Source organism: Daucus carota, chromosome 4, assembly GCF_001625215.2.
Source record: "Daucus carota subsp. sativus chromosome 4, DH1 v3.0, whole genome shotgun sequence".
Lineage (NCBI taxonomy): Eukaryota > Viridiplantae > Streptophyta > Magnoliopsida > Apiales > Apiaceae > Daucus > Daucus carota.
The window spans coordinates 42,228,387-42,253,184 of NC_030384.2; the positions used below are offsets into that span (position 1 = coordinate 42,228,387).

At 34.6% G+C, this 24,798-nt stretch overlaps 4 protein-coding genes across 5 annotated transcripts; 2 read left to right on the forward strand and 2 right to left on the reverse strand.

Moving 5' to 3' along the window:
• The first annotated feature begins 452 nt into the window (after positions 1-452).
• On the forward strand, positions 453-2,480 carry LOC108217925 (WEB family protein At1g75720). Its single transcript, XM_017390836.2, has 2 exons — positions 453-880; positions 1,584-2,480. The coding sequence occupies exons 1-2, from the start codon at positions 728-730 to the stop codon at positions 2,100-2,102; spliced, it is 672 nt and encodes a 223-aa protein (XP_017246325.1). The 5' UTR covers positions 453-727; the 3' UTR covers positions 2,103-2,480.
• Positions 2,481-6,332: 3,852 nt separating this feature from the next.
• LOC108215990 (uncharacterized) lies at positions 6,333-8,725 on the reverse strand. Its single transcript, XM_017388635.2, has 3 exons — positions 8,090-8,725; positions 7,877-7,977; positions 6,333-7,217 (listed from the first exon to the last, which is right to left on the reverse strand). Exons 1-3 carry the CDS (start codon positions 8,611-8,613, stop codon positions 6,556-6,558), a joined length of 1,287 nt encoding a protein of 428 aa, XP_017244124.1. The 5' UTR covers positions 8,614-8,725; the 3' UTR covers positions 6,333-6,555.
• Positions 8,726-13,654: 4,929 nt separating this feature from the next.
• Positions 13,655-20,189, forward strand: LOC108217718 (transcription factor E2FC). 2 transcript variants are annotated; one of them, XM_017390599.2, is made up of 13 exons: positions 13,655-14,001; positions 16,972-17,134; positions 17,233-17,286; positions 17,425-17,510; positions 18,070-18,158; positions 18,236-18,287; positions 18,832-18,884; positions 18,966-19,016; positions 19,093-19,141; positions 19,228-19,293; positions 19,369-19,442; positions 19,597-19,687; positions 19,772-20,189. In XM_017390599.2, exons 1-13 carry the CDS (start codon positions 13,792-13,794, stop codon positions 19,844-19,846), a joined length of 1,113 nt encoding a protein of 370 aa, XP_017246088.1. In that variant the 5' UTR covers positions 13,655-13,791; the 3' UTR covers positions 19,847-20,189. The 2 variants fall into 2 exon arrangements, with proteins under 2 accessions (XP_017246088.1, XP_017246087.1); XM_017390598.2 differs by having other exon boundaries at positions 13,657-14,001; positions 19,531-19,687.
• A 358-nt stretch (positions 20,190-20,547) lies between these two features.
• On the reverse strand, positions 20,548-23,548 carry LOC108216246 (putative HVA22-like protein g). The gene is made up of 7 exons (XM_017388953.2): positions 23,343-23,548; positions 22,731-22,771; positions 22,548-22,646; positions 22,377-22,433; positions 22,229-22,292; positions 21,926-22,135; positions 20,548-21,206 (listed from the first exon to the last, which is right to left on the reverse strand). The coding sequence occupies exons 2-7, from the start codon at positions 22,760-22,762 to the stop codon at positions 20,757-20,759; spliced, it is 912 nt and encodes a 303-aa protein (XP_017244442.1). The 5' UTR covers positions 22,763-22,771; positions 23,343-23,548; the 3' UTR covers positions 20,548-20,756.
• Between the last annotated feature and the right edge of the window lie 1,250 nt (positions 23,549-24,798).

The window sequence follows — 24,798 nt, forward strand, 5'->3', positions numbered from 1 at the left end:
ATAGAAGAGCAGCTTATGTTAGCCCATTTAATTGATTGAACCCAATTTGTGTAGACTCTTAGCCAAACGACCCACGAGCGAGTACAAGAGACATCTTATATGAGTCCTAAACAAGAATATAGGAATCTGATAAATAAAAAAAAAAGTTAGATCCAACGATATTCTAGCCCTATCTAGTGACTTATATTACCAGACAACCTATCTTACCCTTAATAATAAAATACTAAATAAATATTAAGGATACGACACAAAATTTGAGTTGAAGTTAGTTAAATATTTTTTAAATTGCCCGGACATAATTTTTTATATCAAATTTAAGACTCGGGCTAGGATACTAAGGATACGACACAAAATTTGAGTTGAAGTTAGTTAAATATTTTTTAAATTCCCCGAACATAATTTTTTATATCAAATTTAAGACTCGGGCTAGGATACCATTGGACTTGCTCTTAAAAAAAGCAAAAATGGATAAAATCTAACGCACAGAACTGGGTGTGGGGAGGTAGCTTTCAAAGTAGTAACAAAAAGACTAAAACCAGTGAAGTAAACGCCAAGAAACGAATTTACCAGATACCATCACTACTAATACTACCTACCAATACATATTTTACAATGTACCTTCACACAGAACAAGATATAGCACAAAAATATATACAACAAACAGAATACATAGTTTGTAACTACATTGATTCTGGTGGACAGTCAAATTACAAATACAAATATATAAATGGTGGGAGAAGAAGCAGGGGGAGTAGGGAAGATGAAAGGGAATGCAGAGATAGATACTAGTGCGCCGTTCAGATCAGTAAAAGAGGCGGTGGCATTGTTCGGGGAGAGAGTTCTGGCCGGGGACGTTTATCATGCCAACAGGCTTCAACAGGTACTTCATTTTTATGTTTTAATGCATAATGCATGGCTGCAGTCTAATACTAGAAATGACATTGATGGAAACTCTTGACACTTCCCTGTTTCCTTTCCCTAAACCATATTTTCAATATTAAGCATGTCAATATGGGAATGCCACTGATTTATTATGATTTTTGGCTGATATGATAAACATTTTTCCCCCATGTGAAAGCTTGCAGAAAATCCAAAATACTATACAAAACATATGTGAACTTGAGCAGTGGCGGATCTGACTATGAAGTTAATGGGGGTCAATTTTTTTGTAAAAAAAAATTAAAAGGGGTCACAAAAAAATTAAGGGGGGGGGGGTCAATTTCAATTTTACAACCTAAAAATATGTATAATATTAACAAACAAAAAAATTAAGGGGGTCAGTTGCCCCCTCTTGCCCCTTCTAAGATCCGCCTCTGAACTTGAGCAATTTGCATGCTGAATAAAGCTAGGAATGTTGTCCTGTTAATATGCTTAAACAACAATGCAAGTATATTTCTTATCAGGTTAGTCAGTGAGAGTTCACAGCTTTTATCACGTGATGAGCAATGCAACTAATGACAATCAGATCAGTATAAATACTAATTAAATTATAATATAGTGACTAAAGATTGACTATGTTAATGTTAATTTTTGAATTGCCAATACGATATAAGATGGTTATACATTGATTATGTATTTTTTAGATGAATAGAGCGAGGGGTGAGGTAGACCACGTACCTCTGAAGATTAACACGATGACTGTAGAACTAGAAGAGACTAAAGAAAACCTTCAAAAGGCTATAGATGAAGGTATGATAATGGCTACTTGTCTGTCCTCTTTACAAAAAGAGCTCCAACAAACAAAGCGCGAGCTCCAAAAGCTCAAGCAGATAGATCTGTACTCCAAATATCAATCAATCCTCGGTGATCAGGTTGAAGAAGATGTCAAGCATGTTGAGGACGTCACAAAATTTGAAGTACGGAAGTCAGAAACTATAAATCATGAAAAAGAGGCTGAGTTTCAGAAGAAAAAATACGTTAGATTTGCAAATGAACCGTGTCTTACAAAATTCATAGTGCCACAAGAAGAAGACCCTGTGCTGGAGAGACACCCTTCTCTGAGAAAGAAGAAGAAGAAGCCATTGATACCACTGATTGGAGGGATTTTTTCTAGGAAAAAGGGTAACAAGGAATTTCAATTACACAGGATGGGCACAAGCTAATTAGGTGGTTTTTGAAATCTATAATAACTGTTACATTAGCGGCAATATGCTGAAATTCCAAAATTACTGTAATGAGGTATGCCGTCATGACAAAATTAATGGTGACAAGTAATAAGGATGAAATTACATCCTCCAGGTAAAGCTTGAAGAGTTACAAATAAGAATTACATTGTGTATCCAAGAAATGCATGAGACTGGTTGTTTTGAAGTCTTTTTTTTTTCCTTTCCCATTCTGTGTTCGAGTATGTCAGGATATCAGGGATCAGTGACTTCAGTTTGTTCTGTTTAGTCTGAATTTGTTGACTTAAGAGTGGTTGAGTATGTAAGACGAATTCATGAATTGTAAATGTTATACTATGTGTTTTCTTTCTTTGTTTACGCAGACATTGTGATCATAGTAATATTCTGGAGAACAAGTACGTTTCACAAAATACTCTGATGTTGCAGAGGTTTTCTATTCTTCCTATTTATTAAGAGATGTATATTAATTAGTTCTTTTTTTTCTTAAGATTGCGAGTTTTATATGTACGATAGCAACTACTTCTGAAGTAGTAGATTCATACAGCATAACTAGGAGTCTAGGACAGAAAATAGCCAGCTGAATCATGCGCGAACAGTTTATACAAGTAAATAGAGCATTTAGGAAGAAGCATGAGTATACATGCTAATCAGACCATAAGATCAGAAATTTTAGCATCAAAGGCATCCTCCTGAGAGGACCTGTTGAAGAATTCAATACAGTCAGAAATGGCTTCATCATAGTGTGAGCTAGAAGAGTAATATGATGAGCTGCAAGAAGTTTTTGGAGGTTCAGACCTATCACATGAACTTCGCCTTGGGAACGATGATTCAGATGTCGTCCTTCTTGAAGACCGGTGGCTTCCAGACGAAGGAAATGGAAAAACCAGCACCATTAGAATCCTTCTAAATCGGTTAAAAATCTTCATGGAAGAGAAATTGAATTTCAGAGGCTCTCGATGATTTTGATTGCAGGGGCTTTGTTTGATATCCTTAACTTGGATGACAAAGCTATCTCTCTGAGACTTGTTATACATGCTTCAATTCTTGCCAGAGAGTCTCCAAGAAGTTGTACTGCTATGATCATTTGTCGGAGCTAGGGATTAATTTATAAGGGAACAAGAGATTATTCAAATCGAAAGCCTAGTGTTACTTGTACATACTCTATGCTATAATAAGAAGAAGATAATCAGTGGTGTCCATTTTCAAACGAGAAAAAGATGTCTGTCCTAGAGCCATGCATGTTACCAAATGATTACATGGTCTACTCTTGTTCTTTCAATTAAAACTATAATTTCATGAGTTTATCTCTTTCATTATTTCATCATCTTCTCTAATTCTTGGTCTAATAATTAACTTAGCATCTTAACTACTGTAAATCTGTAACCAATAATCATCCATACCTCCAGACTAATAACCAGAAACGCAACAGTTCTGCGCTGTTGGGTTATTAGCGGTTACTAACATGAAATGCAGATACATGATCAATGATACTAGGTTGGGTCCGGGAACATGTACTCATTTCAAATTCTCAGTTTTATACCAGTATTTGAATTTCCTTAATTTCAAATGAAATCTAAATCTAATATTTTATTTTTTTTGTATCCAATCAATGTCATTTGATCAAATTCAGAATTTTATATCAAATTCAAGTTCCCAAACGAATATTATCTTATATACTAGTAATCTAAAGAGAGCTAAAAATGGCTAACATGATTGATTCTTTTGAACACAGAGGCCTATTTGTTAGGGAATTATGTCTGTCCCATTTGGTCTGCTAAAAAATTCCAAAGTAATCTCTGTTTGGACAATCGAAACATAGAATACTGTTGGTCTGAAAAAGAAAATACTATAATTTTGTTCTTTAATTAAACAATAGCATGGAATAGCTTTTTTGTGTTCAATGAACCCTGGGAAAATAAGTGCACAAATGCAAGGTTGTTGGTAAAGTATACAATACATCTCTCATATAGGAATATAGGTTTGAGTATGATGTGAAATTGTGAATATAGAATTGAGTAGAATTATACTTCTCCGGATTATGCCGATAAGGATGAGAAACACGCATGGACGTTGATTAATCATTTCTTGCCTAACACCATATGTAATTGTTTTAAGAGAATTAGTTTAGGGTTGACAACAAATTAGTAACTCTAGAAATTGTTTCATGTCCATAGGATAGAAGTGATTCTCTATGAATCATTGCCAATTCTTTTACATGAGGCAACTAATAACTTAATTAGCGGAGAGTGATGAGATAACTTAGTGGTGAGTATGGGCGGAAAGGGAAGGAGAGGGTTTGTCGTGAAGTCCTATATTCTCATCCCAGTGTTTAATTATTTACTCATTCAAAATTTATTAGAATCATGCCCACAAAAACTCGACATAAAACAACTGTTTTTATTTAAGAGAAGATTTTTATTGGTCGAGATTTTTGTAGCAGGTAGATTGTAACCAATCCGTATATATAATTGAAATGTGGTTGCTAGTGTATAATATCAGGATCAATGAAGATACTTGGACTTTGCTCACAAACTCCACAGTACTGTTCCACACTGGACTATCTTGTAACCGAATTGGGCTGTACCCACTACCCAAACCAACAAATTTAGAATTCAAGGGAACAGTTGAAGCTATGATGATCAGGCCTTCTTTAATCATAAGTTACATGGCCTCAGCTCAGCAATATCAAGCTCGATCCACAACAGTTCTGACAGTATACTATATCTAGAAGCACATTATATCAATGTAATTAAAACTAGTGACATTTCCTGACAAAAGAAAACTACTGTACCATTGTTTAACCATAATACTAAAGTAACTGAACATAAATGTTAATTATGAATATAATTAACTCTCTGCACTCGGACATTAATCACACCGTCACTAGCACATGCCGAATGCACCATTATCGGCCCCAGAGTTAGCAATTTGAATTTTCCTGCGAAACTACTCACTATAGTATCTTGTCCTGCCTTGTTATTCCATTGGATTGTACTAATAATATAAAAGTTGCCATCTTTTCAGTGATCTGAGTGATATATTCTTACTGCTAGTTATCACTGAATATATATACCTATTCTATTGCAGTAAACAATGTTGTTTCACCAGTAATCAAGAAGAAACCTTGGGAGTAATGAACTTGTCCGCTACCCACATACACTAGTTTTAATTTATAAGTTAAGCATGGCCAGAAACCCTCTCCCAACAAATTCTCAATCCCCCCAAGATCATTACACATGGATCCTCGCAACTTCGAATTGCACTCTCTAATAACAGGGTTTGATTCTTAACATATTGTCGCTAAACATTTTACGTGACTCAACAATCATCTGTCATGAATCTGAACCGAACACAATACACTGCAATGTACAAATAGATATATCCTGGCAATGATGGATGCATTTTGGACTTTGGAGAGAACACACAATACATGCTTGTATGTACAAACACATGAAGTTGACTACAAACAATTCGAAGACTGAAAGTCTACTTATGCTTACATGATTGAAAAGTATGCACCTTCTAAGTTCTAACTGTCAATCAATAAAGGTGAATTTTTTTCATGCAATTCATACGCGTCTAATAAGACCCAAAAAAGATTCCTCTTCTTTCATGTAAAAGATATTTTAGTAAGGGGCGACACAACTACTGGACTACACACGGTCATCACTTGTTTAACCAACAAATGATCTAGAAGCAAGGTACTTCTCTCCCTTTAAACACTAACAATGTCCCCTTAACTACTCCCATCATATTAAACATCAGATTAATGTGCTTTTCATCAAACAAACACCTTACAACGATATGTCATAGTATAAATCTAAACCTAATTTTAAAAAAATTTAACCAATAAATTACCTACAAAATCATGCTCTTAATTTATAACTTATTATACTAAGTGCCTTTTTGGCTATTGGCACTTCTAGCTTCTTTCAATAAAAAGCCGGCTTCAACTTTTCTTGACCCGTTTGTGCATATAAAAAAACTGAGAATGTATTGACACTTCTAGCTTCTTTCAATAAGAAGCCGGCTTCAACTTTTCTTGACCCGTTTGTGCATATAAAAAAACTGAGAATGCTAGCTTTTATTTCACGACGTCTACTTCTTTACCGAACATTTGTAAGTCTTAATTTACTTTCACTTCTAGTCCACTTTTTTACTTTAAACCAGAAACATTTTTTTTAAGTTTATCCAAACAACTCTAGATACTTCATGAAGCATAAATTTTATATATCTATTATTTGTGATGGAAAAAAAGAGAGTAGTAGTAGTTGTGATTGGAGTATTGATCCAATTCTAAGAATACACATATGAGAAAATGATTAGGGAACAATAATAATAATTGAAAGACAGTCAGCTAGTTACAGCTAACTCCTCTCATCAGTCCATTTCTTGATACTACTCCAGCACTAGTTCCATAATACAGTCAACTCTAGATGCTCGTTTTGTATATAACGACAAAACAAGGAAGGATAGCCCTCGGATTAGCCACATGTAACTCCTCGAGATTCGAGAACACGCCACCCAAGCCAGCCACCGAGTCATAAGCCGAGCCACTTGGGTTCAAAGCCGCCGCCGCCGCCGCATTACCCTCTTCCATAGCCACGTCATCCTCACTTCTCTTCACCCTCCCAGCAATCACACGACAAACGAGCATGGCCCTACGAGTGTCCGTACTGTTCAGACAGTCGTGGGCCCGGCCACTACTGGCCGTAGTACGCACTCCTTTGTTATCGGCGCCTAGCTTGCGGCCTTGGAAGCCGTGCCTGATGACTGTGCAGACGCCGCAGCCGGGTACGGAGCCGCATAAGCTGGACGAGCCATGTGCGCCGAGCGTGCACGTGAGGCTGGTGCAGTGGAAACGAAGTAACTCGTTGCCGTCGGCGGCACACCTGGGATCTCTTTTGGCGGTTGTGGTGGCGCGGAACTTGACGGCGTCACGGCAGTCCTCGAATTTCTGGATAGTCCGCTTGGTGTTGTGGACTTTGAGGATCCGCTCGATGGTGCAGATTGGGCTGTCTTTTTTGAGCCAGCTTGATTTGAAGATTATTTCTACTATGTTTCGACCCGAATCCTCTGGACCCAGCTCCGAAACTGTCACAAAATTTACACCAACATTATAGTACAGATCAATGTGTTTGTATATGTGCATGTATGTCAGCGTGTCAACTTGTGTATACGGTGAGTTTACAGTTCATAAAATCATCGTATGTGAAAATCAGGAACTCGAATTATGCCACCTAATTAAACATTTAAATTACTCTAATTAATTGTATATGGAGTACTAGTTGTGTCTATTTAAATGATTTAAGGGCATTGAGTCATTGACCTTGCGTTCTGAGAAATATAAATGCACACACTGCCATGGGAGATGGAGGAATTAATAACTGATATTTATTATTACAGTATGCAATTAATGGAAACATTCAAATTCGTAGTAAACTCAAGCTACCAGGTCCAGAAGGATGGATGGTTAAAATATGAGGTAGATGAGTTAAATTCATGATGCAGTAGTACTTTACTGTACACTGTAATAACGTCATGTGTGTATTAAATGCGAGGAAAACAATTGTACAACACTGCAGAAAACGAGTGCTGGTTGAGATATTCAATGAAGATTTCAAATACAACTTGCCTGAATTGCTACATTCATTATTGATGGTAGAAATGGAAGAACATGGGCATATAAAATGCTGTGAACATTTGAAATAATCATGTTTGAAATAAATTTCTGTGTTTATGGTTAAACGTACCAGCATGTCTAACAGCTTGATGAAGTTCCAAGCTTTCAATCTTTGGGAAAACCTCTCCGCAATCCGGGCAGGCACATACGGTAGTCCTTGGAGTAGGATACCTGCGATTAATTATGTTAAAATATAATATGATCCTCGTAAACTCGCTTTTGATACTTTGAAATTCTAATAGAATTGTTTACTTGAATTGGAAATATGAAAATAAAATAGTACCTGCTAGGGTCAACTATCATATGAGCCATATGACATTCATAGCAGCCTGAGAGTTTTCTAAACTGCATGCCTCTGGATGATGACCTACACGAACCACCGCCGTTTGATCTCACTGAATTAGCACTACTCATATTCGACCTCGTCGACGACGAGCCATTGACAGTTTTTCGGCGGATAAGTCCGGTTTCCTGGCCGACGGAGCTGCTTTCCGGCGAGTTATCAGCTCTGTGGACAACCCTACTGGTATTCCCATGAGCCACATCTCTGAAAGTACATATAGAGCTGCAAGACCCCAGCTTCGAATACCCGGAAGAAGAGCTCTTGTCGAGTTTCTTATTAGAAGAAGGATCGTGGACCTTGGAACCTTCCAGTTGTTTGCAGGTGAGCAAGTTCTTGATTTGGTCCCATGAAGAAGGCTGCTGCTGTTTTATCTGTTTTTTCTTGCGTTTGGATGAGGAGGAAGAGGGGGGTTGTTTGTGTTTGTTGGGTTGTGATGAGGGCTCTTGGAAAGTGAGAAGAGCCATGAAAAGAAGAGAGAATAGAGTGCTGCAGAAGAGAGCTCTTCTTTAATGGAGAGAGGGAGGGTAGGAATTTGAGGTGAGTATATAATGAGGGTGAAGGAGATGGTGGGTCTTTTCTATGTATGTGTCTTTGCTCAATATTCTATTTAACTATTCTACTTTTTTGCACAATTTTTGTGATTTACCATTTCACCCATGATTAATCTTGTCAGTGTGATGTTAGTTTCATTATTTATACTTTGATCAATTCAAACACTTGTTTTAGAGTATCCAAGAAAATGATTAGTTATACGCTTAGTTATACGGTGTTTTCTGAACTAGCCAGAGAAATATGTTACGAAAATATATTCCAGCAAGTTTTAGTTAATTTATAAAATTTTAGGATCTACTTTCATTTCTTGTAAATTGATAATGACTACTCATTTGTCATTTAGTTTTTAGTGATTAAATATTCACTTGTCACATTTTACACACTCTTTCTCATATTTTTTACATTACATTTTTGCTAATAAATTTTGAATTTAATACTATAATATAATATGGGAGGATTATTATTGGAATTGTAATTCAGTATAAAGTCCTCATTTCCTAGAAATTAAATGGTTTATTATATATTTGGGAAAACTTGCTACGACACTACTTGAGAAACTCTTAGAAGCATGCTAAATAAGGAAAATGCATACAAGATACATTTATTTATATATAAAATGACATATTTTAAATTTTGATTAATGAATTCATATATTTATAGTCAATAATACCAATTAAAATATCCCTCTTCGACTGTTATGTCTCTTTATACAAAATCCTACATCTAATTTCGTATATATAATTTTATTCGGTACGTAAATTACATTACTTGTTGAATTGAGTTTATATTAAATCCAATACAATAGTTCAAACGAGAGGTAGCATGATTAATACACTCAAACGACCTTCTACAATAGTATTATCTATAGAATAGATATTAAGTAGTGCACGGTTCACTAGCCAGCTTGACTATAGAACTATAGAAGCAATACTACATGATTAATATACCCTAACAAACTTCAAATTGTGGGTACTAAACGATTAATTAAGTCGATCCATTAGTCTGAAAAATTAAATATGCATATCCCATTACATAGCTGACTAATCTAATTTAATGTACACATACATAAAATATGAGGTTAATGAGTTCCATGATTGTAATTAAGTATATGATCCAGGGCAGGCATATTGACTTACTGCAGCTTTAACGCGCTAGTGGGGGAAAGGAATTCCAGAAATTGAGATAGTGTGGCGTCTGAGTGCTACATTACTAACTAATTGTAATATTTGTGAGTTGGCCTTGATTTCAAAACCTAAACCATAGGCAGCATGTGAACAATTGGAGGATCTGTTTGGACTGTACAATTAATTAAAGCATGCTTGATGCTTTCTGCATGGACCTCTTCCTCTTGTATTTTTCCCTCCCTTTTTCTGTAAAGGTAGACTCTTTTTTTGACATTCTTTTCACATATCTACCGATCCTGCCACCGTTTTGGTGACCTCAGTCATCTTTGGATCTCAATTTGTGTATGTCTAATTATGACTTCAGTTCTTCAAATCATCCCTTAAGAAATTTTGGGATATATGCTTGCTATGATCTGTATATATCGAATTATGCTGTTAAATTAATACTACTGGTTCTCCATATCTCTGGGTTGAGTTTTTGGTAATTTAGGTAGCATGTCCATTTAAGCTGCGACCAATAAGATGAAACAGTTAGTGATGATCGGACCTACTGCACAAATCAAGATGGAGAGAGTACAGTTAATGTGCATACCAACTCAACCACGCTTCAATGTAGATCTGGAGAAGTTGATTAAATTATATATCTCCACCCGATATATCCCATGCTCAGCAAGGAGTTCTTTTTCAGGTGAGTACTTGAGTTCTGATCCAATGTTAAATGAATCAAGACTTAGAGCAAGTCCAACAGCTGCCCTATTTAGTGTCCTAAGTCATAATATAGGGCATTTGATGAAAAAACTTGATCCAACAATGTCCTAGTGATGCCCTATATCACTAGGACAACTCATTCAAGCCCTATTTTTGAGGCACTCTCCCTCCTTGTCCTATCCCATATTTTATAATAAATTCTTACCAACACTCTCTTTCTCACTCTATTTTATATTATGTTTTAATGATGAAAATGAACTTTTAATAATAAAATATTAAACATATGGTGAAAATAAGGAATATTGTTGGAGTTGAAGTTAGCAGAATATGTCCTAAACTACTAGGACATAATTTTTTATATTATATTTAGGACTCCAACTAGGACACTGTTGAACTTGCTCTTAAAAGAGCTGAGTAACAAGAAATCTTGAACACGAGCGAAAAGGTACAGAACATAAACATTACTAATTTTTCATTACATGCATCAAAAAAAGAATATTTTTACCCTACAATTAGAACCTTTTTCGATGGATCGAGCCAGACATGTCATTTTATGCATTATATAACGACTAACGGTGTCATATACGTCGTTCATGTTCATGTAATTGTGGTGCAATCTGGAGTAATCGCATTCACTGTTGAACAACTTTCCTTGACATACATAATAAAATTAAAATTTGTGCCCGTCAGTGCGTGCGTGTATATCTTTTTCTCTTGAAATAATTTCCCCCATCACCATCCAATTTAAGTTTGCCCACTCTAGTTTTCTTATTTTGGGCACTTGCTCTTAGCAGCATATGAATTTGGAACATATTTGCAAGTAATTGCTAGCTAGGCCACCGCACTCACCTATAGATAAGTCATATACCCATTCCAGTACTCCATCGACCTGACCCTATAACTTTTTCATATCCTTATATTGTCGATACGATATAAAGAGTGCTGGTCTCTGACAACTGATTGATCGATCACCTAGGTGCATGCATATTTACATTAATTACGAATAAACAGAAATGAAAATTTTGTGTTAGTGCTGCCGAGTGCCGACTATAGATAACTGTAATCACTTACTCGGACCCTAAACAATAGTAACATCGAATATGGCCACTGGCCAGTGTCGATGCCAGTGTAATACATTACAATCTGAATAGCTCTTAAGTTCACCAAAAACATTGTTTTTATCACTCAACTATAACAAGCAATTCCAAGACTAAAGAAAATGTTGATGCTAAAAAACATAGAATAATGTAGTGTAGCCATTACAGAAAGAGATGGTAGTGGAATCTTGATGAGAGTTGATGGAAGTCAGATATTGTTCGGGCCAACTGTTCCCTTGTTCTATCAATAATGTGTATACACATGTAGGTAGTAAGTTTATTATAATAAAATTAGGTGTTGGCTTGACGTCCTCATATCTAATTCCACACATTTTGTATCTCATCCATTACACTTATAACCATTACTCTATGCACTTTCCCATCACTGGTTGATCACGTATAGGTGGTTTTCATTATATTTAATAACCCCGGACATTAGAAAAACAGAGAACTAGAATCTTCCACTCCATCATATTAATATTACGAGTGTGTAATTTTCATGACTCTTTGCCAGTGGCTCAGTAGTACTTCTTGGTTTTGTCTAAAAAAAAACACCAACGTGGTGCAAGTTTTATAGGTGATGTTTGATTATATATGAATGATATAGGTCTGATGTGGTCCATTTATAAATTTAAGCTCGAGGGCAACCTGCAGCTGCTGCAGGTATGGTCCGGAGTATGCAGGTACAACCAGCCGTTGATGAATTAAATTTACACATGGCAGATAGATAGGACGTCATTTATAGTTGAAAGACATACATTTTAGATATCCGTGGTTTTCTTGAATTTATTTAAAGGATTAGGTTGCAATGAATATCCAGCATTCAATATTATTCGTCGTCAACTACGCAGGTCTGTAAACTTAGCAAGCGGAAGTAAGACGATATAGGAACAAAATTTCGCTTGTGAAGGCACTACTTCACTAGTAGTGTATCAGACAATCTCATATATGATAAGCCATCGTAAAAGAAATTTTCTCATTAATAGTTTTGAATTTTTGCGTTTCATGTTGGATTACTTCATATTCACTTATGATTTTAGAGTAAGCAGGTATTGCCATCAAGACCACACATGCTAATGTAGATTAGTGCATTTGGTAAACTAGCAGAAGGCCATATATAAGTGCTAATTTCACTCACCCAGTCCACAGGATGTATGACTTAATTAATTCATTTATTTTAATTCTCCATTCTTATATCATATGAATTATGAATAATCATGGCAGAAGATTAAAGCATAAATATTCATAACAGAAATATGAACATATATTTTTCAACTAAATTCTGTGAAAGTTAAAAAATATTTATAATCTTTTCATATAAGAAAACAAAAACTGTTTTTTTTTTTACGGAATTCCTGTCCCTGCTGGCCACAAGGAGCATATTGAAGAGAAAAAGGTACATAAAATTATATACAATAGTGAATTTTAATTGGGGTCGATGCAAATATAAGATTCATTCTAATTAAAACTCATCCAAGCATTTTCCGAGCAGAAAACAGGGTGCAGCGTGTAGCGGGTCAGTGTCCGACTGTCCATGTCTCTCCCTGAAAATAATTTCTAAATCTCATATGAATTTGTTGATGATAAACTCTTTTATTATTATTTTATATTTTTAGTTTTGTTTTAATAAAATCCAGAGAATGAAAGTGTAAGATCTACTCTAAAATCGTCGTTTTCGTATAAAAGTAATGATTTAATCTATATTAGATTACTTTTTAAGTCTAGTGATTTTATTAATTTATTTGAATATAAAATTAATGACTATAAATTAATAAAAAAATCATAAATATATATTAAAAGAAAGTAGTATTGAATTTATAGTTGTAATGGAGCATATGGGCTTCCATGAAGAAAATTAATGACTTAAACTGTAATTTGCTAAGAAGCCTATCCCGGCCCAAAATGGAAAAAGCCGCAACTGAAGTTGTCAAAGCCCAATGCCTATATGGATGTCAGGTGGGCCCTGATTAACAGTGTTTCTAAACTGAAAAGTGGGTTCCAAGTGTTGGAGTTAGAGATCGAGTTCCCGCTGCTTGTTTATAAAAATATTACTAGTACTCAATTAAAATCATACATAAAAGGAGTATTGTGTTTTTTTAGGGTAATATATTACTCGTCCGAATACCAAAACAAAGCTGCTGCGACTGCGATAAGTTGGTGGATGGCGAGCTCGGCGGCAGGTGGCGGTGGCGGAGAAGAGCTCAGCCGACACCTCTCTGCAATTCATCTTCATCATCAGCAGCACCCCCACTTTTACAACACAAACACAATTACACAAACACATGATATTCACATTAAGAAGAAGCCTGGCAGAAAGAGGAACTATCAAAACCCCTTCATTTCTCCCTCTCCTCCAGCCCCCACTTTTCAGGTATATATATATATCTGTATCTCTACCTCGTACCTTGTCTGTCTGTCGTCTGTGTCTGTGTGTGTATCTTTTTGTGTACATATGTTCGTATCTGTAACTGTATGTGCCCATTTGTATTTTTAACCTCGGTCTAGAGCAATACACATTTCTTCCTTCTCGGTCTTTCTTTTTTCTGTTTCAATGTTTTTTTTTCCCTATTTTGAACCCATCTTTCGTTTGATTTTTTTTTGTTTTTGTAATTTTTGGCTGAAAAACCAGACTGGCCGGCCGTCTGCTCTATTTTGTATGATCAATTTGAGTTTTGAGGTGTATCAGATTTGATGATTGTCCTTGATTTTTTTTTACTTTAAATGCATTGTAATGACACATGTTTCTAATACTTGTTGTGAAGTTTATGTTACATGCCTTTTTCGGCTTTTAACTACTAATTGTCTACTATAATTGTGATGCACCCTTCCCAGGGGCGGAACTAGGGGGGGGGCAGAGGGGGGCTTGAGCCCCGGCTAGACCAAAAAATTTTAATAAATTTTTTTTATTTTAGTCATAGATATATTATAAAATAAAGAAAAGAAAATTTTTGAGCCCCGGAGATACCTTATAACACATAATTCAGTGCACTTAGAATGTGTCCAGGAGATACCTTATAACACATCCTAAGTCATAATTTAGGGTATTTGATGAAAAATGTTGATCTAGTGATGCCTTATATCATTAGGACAACTTCCTCCGATCTTATTTATAAGGCACCTCACTCTCCTTGCTCTATACAATATTTTCAAATAAATTTTTATGCATACTCTCTTTTTCTCTCTACTTTGGACTTGCTCGTAGTTTAAAGACAGATTAACAAATACTCCCTTCATCCCAATTTAGATGAGATTTTTACTCATTGCACGTATATTAAAGAGTATCAAAAGATTGTTCTTTTTTCTATTTCTGCCCATATTTATTGCGTTGACTTTCTATAACATTAGCTAGATAGTATATTAGAAATGATAAATAAGAAAGGGTAAGAATGGAAGATTGTTGATAAATGTGCATGGAAAAAAAAGAGACCTAACTATTTTGGAATAAAAAAATTTCTCAAAAGGATCATCTAATTTGGGATGGAGGGAGTAAATTCAAAAAGATACACTCATAAGTCATACGCACTCATTTGACAATCCCCTAGCTCAAAATTTCACTACTATATATTCATTCAGCCGCGAACCCACGACAACTTACTCAGCTGCGCTTTCGAATTTGAGCCCCCCCTGAAATTTAGTCCTAGTTCCGCCACTGACCCTTCCTAACATAAACAAACTATTGAATGTAACTATGTTGGTTTAATATTGCCGGTTGATCTTTTAAACAAATTCCAATGATTGCCGGTTAAGCTTTTTAGGGAGTGGGTGTTGCTTTGAGGATGTGTGTTTCCATATATGAAACAACTTATATTTATTAGTTTATTGGCTTCTCCATTAATCCATAAATTCATGGAGTTCTCTTCAGAACGTAGTTACTGTGCTATTTATTTCAAGCACAAAACGATAAATTGTGCTTCGTGTGTAAATGACAAACTTTTGTGTACCTCATGATGAATACGAGTAATTCTTCATCTATTTGGTATCATTCCAATCTATGGGAGGGGGATTGAATGTCTTTGTCCCTGTTCTTTTATCCGTTTTTTTGTCGGATATGAGTGAATAACTAATGCTATTCGAAACAAGACCTGCACAAAATAAATCACCAAGCCTTTCCTTAGTATTGTGATTTATGTTTTTTGTATCTTTTGTCTTTATGACTATAGTTTTACAGAGTCATATTCAGTTGATATATATTACACTGCGTTTAGTTGGAGGAAATGGAACGAGGTCCAATAAATAACGGTGTACAATCTTGTGACAAATCATCAAAAATTAAACCCCCTCTTCTTTCTGTCAAGTGTTGTGATAATTTTAAACAAGAATTCGATGCAGCCAATCTAATATTTGCAGGGTTTTTTTTTGTTTTTTTTGCTTCGTATCTTTCACAAACCTTACTATAAAAAGATATGCACATTGTAATTTCTTTTTTCTTCTTTACTTTTTTGTTCCACCTTTGATTTACCTCACAATTAATTTATTAAATTCCTATCTCATGCCATTTATTCTAATCAAGTAGACTGTATACTCTTTGTACCTGTTTATCTATTGTTACACAAACTTATAGATATTCCCTCATTCAAATGGATGACAGAAATAAGTTTATATTCTTCTAGAATTAATGAGCAATACAATTTTGGAAGAATGAGAACTTGCAAGGCATGACACCCCATTGGAGATCCTTATTATGTAAAATTTTGCAAATGCTTTGACATATTCAAGAGTAAAGTATATTGGTGGCTGAACTTTATCCATTTTTTTCATTTTGGTGGCTGGAGTTTCAAATTTGCAATAGGATGGCCTTACATTGTCTTAATTAATTAAAAAGGTAGGTAAGAGCTACTTTTTAAGAAAAAAAGATTAGTTTTTAAGAGAAGTGGCCCTTAGCCATTTCTTTGAAACATAAAAATAATGTTTGGCTGCCTATTTGTAAATTTGAAATTCTGGCCAATAAAGTGTAAAAACGGATAAAGTTCAGCATTCGGCCACTACTTTTCATTTTACTCTATATTAAAAGACAACTTGTGATTATATCTGTTATTGTTTCTCAATAAATCTGAATGTGGAATCATGTGGATAAACAATATGTATGCAGTTCACAAAACATCATTTTTAAAAGGCAGGTTGAGTCGAGGTAGTTTTACTTGCGTAATTCATCTTATTTCTGAAATCAGATAGCATATCTTACTTCGTAGATATTGTTGTGGAAAAGAATTTAAGAAAAACAAAAAATATAAAGAAGAGGTTTTGTATGCTTTCCATTAGCTTCTGTCTTCATCTTCATTCCTCTTCTTTCATTCATATGTATATCCTTATGCGTCTCCCTGCTTTTCTCCACTTTGTATAGCCAGCAAATATAGTTGGTGAGGACAAGGGTAAGAGTGATGAAACAACAACTATTCATGAATATAGCAACAAACACTCGGCTGGAGTAGAGCATTCTCCAAATTTAAAGGTAATCAGAAAACCAAAGGTTTCCATAGTCAAATCTGAGCAAGAATCATACGCAGGTAAATTTGTCTTTACTTTGTGCTAATCTACTTGTACTATGCTCAGTCAAAATATGGATTGATTTAAAATATTCATTGATCTTTTCCTTGCCTTGCAGAGAATGCTGAAAATCTCAATCTAGCTACTAGTTGCCGTTATGATAGTTCTTTAGGTATGGAGAATTTGTGAAGTGCTTATTTTTATTCAAGTGATTGTTTGATCAAATCCGTTGAATAAAAAACTTTGTAAGATCTTTTAATAATCATGGTTTGCTGAAATTTTAGACCGCGGATGTTTAATGTGGTTGCAGGTTTGTTGACAAAGAAATTTATTAGCCTGATACATGAGGCTAAGGATGGCACACTTGATCTAAACAAGACTGCAGATGTATTAGAGGTATGTTTTAGATCTATTCTAATATTTTCTTGAGAGTTTGAGCTTTTTTCTAGAAGTTTGCATTTAACATGGCATGCAGTCTTAAATGGTATTTGCTTATAAGACTAAAATAATTTTGGGTAAGTGTACTAGGGTCTTACTTTCAGTTTGGTACCTAAACCGTAATAACAATAATTATTGGTAATTAACTGATGTTATGCGCTTCTTTTATTTACGAATGTGAAAAAAAATGTTACATCTCCAAGTATAAAGGGTCATACTGATGTAGCAGTGAATCTGATAAAATGCACTATTATAGTGGAAAGCTTAATTGACTCGTGAAATTTAATCGAACCTCCTAGCTGTAATACTATACTGTATCAGGATTTTTTTAAATGCAAGTGCCATTTCTAAAGTTAGGTGCAAGTACAGTTATTACAAGTTATTTTAATTTATTTATTTTTTGTAAGGACGAGTTGATTTAACTTATTTATTATGCACAAACTGGGATGGGTACTTTAATATCATAGTTTTTCTGTAAGCATAAGGAATTATTTGACTTGTTTCATAACTTTTGTAGGTGAGAAAGAGAAGAATCTATGATATAACTAATGTTCTTGAAGGAATAGGTTTGATCGAGAAAACTGCAAAGAATCATATCCGCTGGAAGTAAGTTGTAAATTTTTGTTTAGGTGCTATCTTGTACTTTTGTACTATTTGGTGATTAATATAAGCTTTACTAACAGGGATTTTGATACAAAGCTCAGAGAATCAGAATTTCATGCAGCTCAACTGATGGTACATAAAATATTATAATGCTTAGATCATATAATTATTTGTATTTTTTTTTCGTAAATGAATGACTTATTGCCTATTAGGGACATATCAGGAGGTTTAGGGTATAGCTGATTACATCAATATATTTATTTGCTGACAGAAATTAGACTTTAATATCAGTATGTTGAAAGATGACAGTCTCGATGTTCCACAAATTTTCAGGAGTCTCAGTTACCCTTTTTTTTACAGGTTCTGACAATATTAAATTTAGTTGAAACTTAAAGTATGACGTCAAACCTAAGGCATTGTCATGTCACAAGTATTGAGCATTTGATTCTTTTTTGTGTTTATAAGAAAAGGATTGGATATATGTATAAATTTCTCTCGAGGAATATAAGATGTGTAGTTTAGGTTAGTAGTATGTTTCTTCATTACATAGTAGGCTCGTGATAACATATAATTTGTATATAGCACTATCTTCATTGATACATGATGTAAGGTTCACATTTTTTGGACAAGGAAATTGTGCTTATAACTCAAGTCAACATTTTTCGTTTGATTACAGGCTGAGATCAAAAGCCTGTATGCTGAAGACAACAGAGTTGAAAATCTCATAAGGTTTGCTTTACAGCTTTAGGAGAGAATTCAAGTAGCTCTCATTTGCATTCTATCAGGCTGAAATCTGGTCTTTTTTCTCAGGAAAACAAAAGAGCAACTACGAGACCTTAAATTTGGTCAAACTTCTCAGAAGTATGGTTTCTCATTACCCCTCTGATATATATTGGACCTGATTATTGTTTTAAATTTACTTGATTTGTTCTTTTAGGTATCTGTTTGTGACGGAGAAAGACATCATGAGCCTTCCACATTTCAAGGTTCATTTTGCAGTGTACTTGGATCTGTCTTTCACATATTATATATTTGATATCAGTGTTTAATTGTTTATTTGTATCACTTGCAGAATCAGACTGTAATGGTGATAAAAGCTCCACATGCTAGTTATGTTGAAGTTCCTGATCCTGATGAGGTTGGTAGTTAACCAGTGTAAATAACAAAGAACCAATTAAACAATCTCAGCTGATGTGACTGTGTATATGGCCAGGGGAATTTTGCTAGGAAGGAGTATAGACTTTTGGTTAGAAGTACAACGGGGCCAATCAATTTGTTTCTTTTAAGGTATTTAAAATTGTTCACAATATGAGGATACCTCTTTTTGGACCTCATAGATCTCACTCTTATGTGCTTCTGTTTCATCATATGTTAGTAAACATGATGGGGAAGGCGAGGATGATGCTGTAAATGACATAAAATTATCTGATGCATCTTTTAGGAATGGTGGAAGATACCAGGATGAAAACAACTTCCACTCGGAGGAGTCAAACATGTATAAGCTTGACAAAATTGTACCTTCGGACAGCCATGTAAGATCTTTTCAGATGCTGAAATATATTTTGTTTTGTTAAAGTTTATGTTGGCATTAACAAGCCTTTTTTTTCTCATTGTAGATTGATGATGATTATTGGCTTCGCTCAGATGATAGTGTCTGTGCATCTGATCTGTGGGGTACGAAACATACCTAGTTGCTATGAGTTTACCGGAGCTTCTGAACTCAATATGCAATATGAGCTTCTGAAGGTTGCAAAGTTAAATATACAGATCAGAATACTATTGTCGCAAGAATATACTATTACAGTGAAGTAGGAATAAATCCAAGCCACCATTAGATGGCGTAGAAGATACAGCAAGAGCTAGTGTAATGCCAGAACTGTTTCTTTCCCTCTAGTTAGAATTGGATATTTCATAACTGAAATGCAACTGTGTAAATCTTCTGTTCAAGTTCAATGTACACCTGAGATTAAGATATTTTCCTATTTTAGATCATTCTAACCCTACATCAGATTAATGTTCATCGTTGTTTACCCCTTTTTTTTTGTCACGTTCATTGTTGTTTACTTTATGTGTAAAGTTTATGCCGAAAACTTTGATTATGTAACGTCAAAATTCAAACAACTTGACTATTTAGAAAATGAGAAACTCTAGTTTCGTTCAAGGCTTAAAAACATTTAGAACTACACAAATACATGTTTAGCCTTTGGCTTACAAATTGTAAACAAATTACTAGGTCCATATTATAAAGAGAAATGATACTGTTAAACTTGTAAGTGTTTACGGTGTGGCCAATATACTGGCATATATATTGCATATTTTGAAGGCCACATAATTTCTTCTTCTGCAGCGTTATATATGAATGTCACAAGTTCACAACTCACAAATACCTGTGTACTATAAAAATATTTAGCCTTTTTTAACGTAAGCAACCCTGAATAACTTTCAATGTTTAGAAACATTTTAAGGACAACAAATGGATTAAAATCAAGGTATCCCAATTGCCAAATCCGGATAAGAAATTAATGCAGAAACTAGAACAAGTCCACAACTTTGGTAATTAAGCTACTATATACACAATGGGGCTTCTCAATGCAGCACCATTCAACGAATTGATGTGACACGTGTTCGCCTCAATCTGCCACGTGTAACTCGGATGCTTTCTTCCAGAACCGCATCTTGTCCAGGAGGGGGAGGGCTTTTTGCCTCTTGCACTGGAGAAGACGCTGTATCCATTGCTTCTTCATTTGAGGTTGTGGGTTTGGATGACCCACCAATAGATTGTGATACGGTTGATTTTTGTGCATTTGTGGGTTTTGATAATCCCGCAATAGATTGTGTTACAGTCAGTTTTTGTGCATTAACGGCAGCGACAGGGGAAGCTGGTGCAGGAACTTCTGGAGGGTCTTTATCTTCATCCATGTCTTCCTGAGCCTCACCCGAAGATGTACTAGCAGTAGGAGAAGCTGGTTCATCAACTTGAGTTTTTTCTGTAGCAACTGCTTGGCGATTTTGTGCTGCTGGGGGTCTGCGAACTCTGGTAGCTGGTTGTGGCTGCAGACAAAAGTCAAGACCACATCTAATCATATTGTGAAAGACGAATATGCACTTCACAAGCAACATTCCTCAATTTTTTGTATTACACCTTTGATTTTAGAATATATATAATAATCAATCAAATAAATAAATCTTGTGATAAGTATGTAAGATGTGATGATAGAGATGCAATATATACCTTTCTTGAAATTAATACATATAACACATTATATTCTACTCATATAGAGAATCAAAGAGCTACGAGTAACAAGACAGAGAAGGTAGCTACAAAGTACTTCTCGCAATACAAGTCTTAACCAAATCAAAGAGCTACGAGTAACAAGACAGAGAAGGTAGCTACAAAGTACTTCTCGCAATACAAGTCTTAACCAAAAAACCCAGATATCCCTTGCATTCGATCATCAATTCAAATCCACAACAAAATTCTAAACAAGCAAATGATAGTGGCTTTATTATGTTTTTCAAAATATACTACATACCCCTGTCATCCGTTTAATACCAAAGATTAAGGTCCCAGAACATGTCAGACATATGCTCCAAACAATGAAACAGCATGACAAATCCTTCATCATGACTTTCCCATATTATACTACAGTTTCACATAATCATATTTTCCGAAAGCATAAGAAAAAACACAGTAAAGAAACTACAGTCAAGAGCAGTAAAAGGCAATAATGCTCATACTAAAACATGACTACTTTTTGGTAAATACATGCCTGAGTTGACCGGGGTCTTGGTGTTGACTGGGAAGCAATGTATTGAAGAATGTCCAAAACTCTGGTTTGACCATAGCTTGCAGCCCTTTGCCAGTATAAAATCGCATAATCTCCAGCCCTGGTCCTTAATTCTATCAAATTACGGTCAATATCCGTCTCGTGCTTTGCAATGTATGGTCTAAAGAAGGAGTCATAAACGTATGATGTTCCCTGAGATGATTGAGAGAATGAGAAAACAAGGAGTGTATATGAGCGTGGCAAGTAAGACACATCTAAAGCAGATAAGTTCCAGCAGAATCTTACCTTTGTTTTAGGGTACCACAAGTATATATAAAAGAACAGCTTTGCTTCGCTGTACATTGGAACCCTATCAAGGAGAAAGGTATAGCATGTGCAAATTAGCCAAACCATTGATAAAGATCTTAATAGATAATAGAACTAATTTTGTTACCATGAAACAAAAGTATCCCCTACTCTCTCCATAACCGTCAACATGGCCACTAGGATCCTGAAAATTGGAAAAACAAAAAAATTAGACATAAAACACTCCTTTAGCATAGAAAATCTTAAAGATCTAATTAATTAATTTCTTGTAAAAAGCATAAACACAATACTCAATTACCAGTACTGACACCAAAACCGAAGTTGTTCAACATCAGGTTTATTTAGTTCCACTGTTTTATAACACTCATAGGCAGGATACGCATAACCAAGGACCATCCTGCAAAACAAAAGGAAGATCAGATCATCCAATAACATTTTAGGAGACTAACCACTTATAAGACAGAAAATTCAGTGAACATACACAAGTCCTCTGGTAAGCAACGATCCGATCATCTTATATCCCTAGCACATACAAAAAAACAATTCCTGAAGTAAGATCACCGCATATCCTAACAAAAATAGATAAAACCACTACAAGTGCCAATACAAATAGATTAGTTCAAATTACAAATACACAATTATCCTCCGTAATCGAAAAATATTATTCTCTTAACCAAAAACATACAGCACCAAGATTTAGTGCCACAATTAAAAAAACTCAGCTGAAATTGCTGAATACTATCAGTCACATTTTGCTCAGGCAGCGACACAATTGATATTAGCGACCGTAAAATGAAATGCTCTTTTAAGTATGGACTACAAGTTAAAACTAGGGCAAAAACACAGATTAATTTCACAAAACAACAAGAAATTCATCGCTTAAGCTATATAATCATCGTGAACTATTTCGAGAAGAAACACATTAACCAAAACGTTAACAGTACCTACAAAACAAAGGCAAAAAATAACAATTGCATAAGGAAACAGAAAAAGAAAAATTTCAGTGAGTAACAGGCAGCTAATGAGGAATACACAGAGAATTAGATTAAGAAACGATTGAAGTGAATGAAGCGCTAGTAAAGTGAAAATGAACCTCGGAGAGATTAAAGAAGAGGTCGTTGGGAGTAGTCGGCGACGGCTCAGCACCGGCGAACCGTTGGTATGTCGGCGAAAAAGAGAGAGTGTTTGGAGAAGCGAGAATATATGTCGTTTTCGATTTCTCAGATTATTACTGCTCTGCCCCCCTCGTCCCTCTCGTGTTGCAATTTATATGCATTTACGCAATGGTCCCTTGCAAATGGATAGGAAAGAAGAAAAGCTTTAAAAAAATATATTCAAAGATATGTGTTTTACAGTAATATTTTTAGGAAAAAAGGAATGATATTAGAAAATTAAGAGTGCTACTCTCTCATTGTGTTTCGGGTTTGGAAATGTGAGGAAAAAGAACAATTTTTTTTTAAAAAAAGTTTATTAGTTTAGGCAAAAAGAAAACAAGTTTATTAGAGTCACTAAACTTTTTTAGAGAGATGAGGATAGAAATGGATTTTATCTTTATCAGATGCAAAAAATAATCTCATCCTGCATCTGATCCCATGCAGTCTAAAAAAATCTGAAATTTATATTATTATCAAGATCTATTATGATTTCCGCCAAAATCTAGCTTACGACCACATATTTTTATATAAAAACTAATGATAAAATCACATCGTTTCATGTCAAAAATCTGATTCGATTTATTTAAAAAAAAATACGGACTTAGTTATTGTATGAAAGTTGAGTTTAGTCCCGTCTAGCATTGACCAAACTGGCCAAATAAGCCTTTTATGAATCCATTATCTGGAACAATTGAGAAAATTATTCAGTTATTTTCATAATTTTATCTTTTCATGAAATATTTTCTTATTTTCAACTTTTTCTTGATTTCTTATCTGTATTTCCTCCTCATTTAAAAGTTTCTTTCTCTTTTCCAATATATATACATTTCTTTCAAATTTAAAATATTCCTCATGTTTCAAAATTCACATATTTCACATAAAACTTTCGTGGAGTATTTTCTTCAATTAGGATTATATATATGCTGGTCTGAATTTTAAAGAGCTCTTTCCAGTTTCAACTTTGATTATACTCAATTTGAATGTTAATTAAATAATTTTTCAAAATATTAATATATATATATATATATATATACTAAAAAATTTAAATTATTTTTGAAATTCTCCTAAAATTAGACATTAATTTTTTTTATAAAATTTGTAAGGTAAAAAAATCCTTAACTTTTATACTTGCTAAATATTATTTTAAATGCAAAGGTACTAATTAAAACAACCCTGTCAGATATGCGGAATAAAGCAAGAAACCAAACGTGAGCTTTTACATATACTCTAGCAGCTATCTTACTTTTTCTACCTTTTAATTAAACAGGAAATCTGCTATAGGTAATATTTATATCATTTCACTTTTTTTTCCTCACAGTAATGCTTATTTACTAATGTAAGATTACTTTCTTTTTTGACTAAATTTTAAGATGACTTAAGTTAGAAAGCTAATAT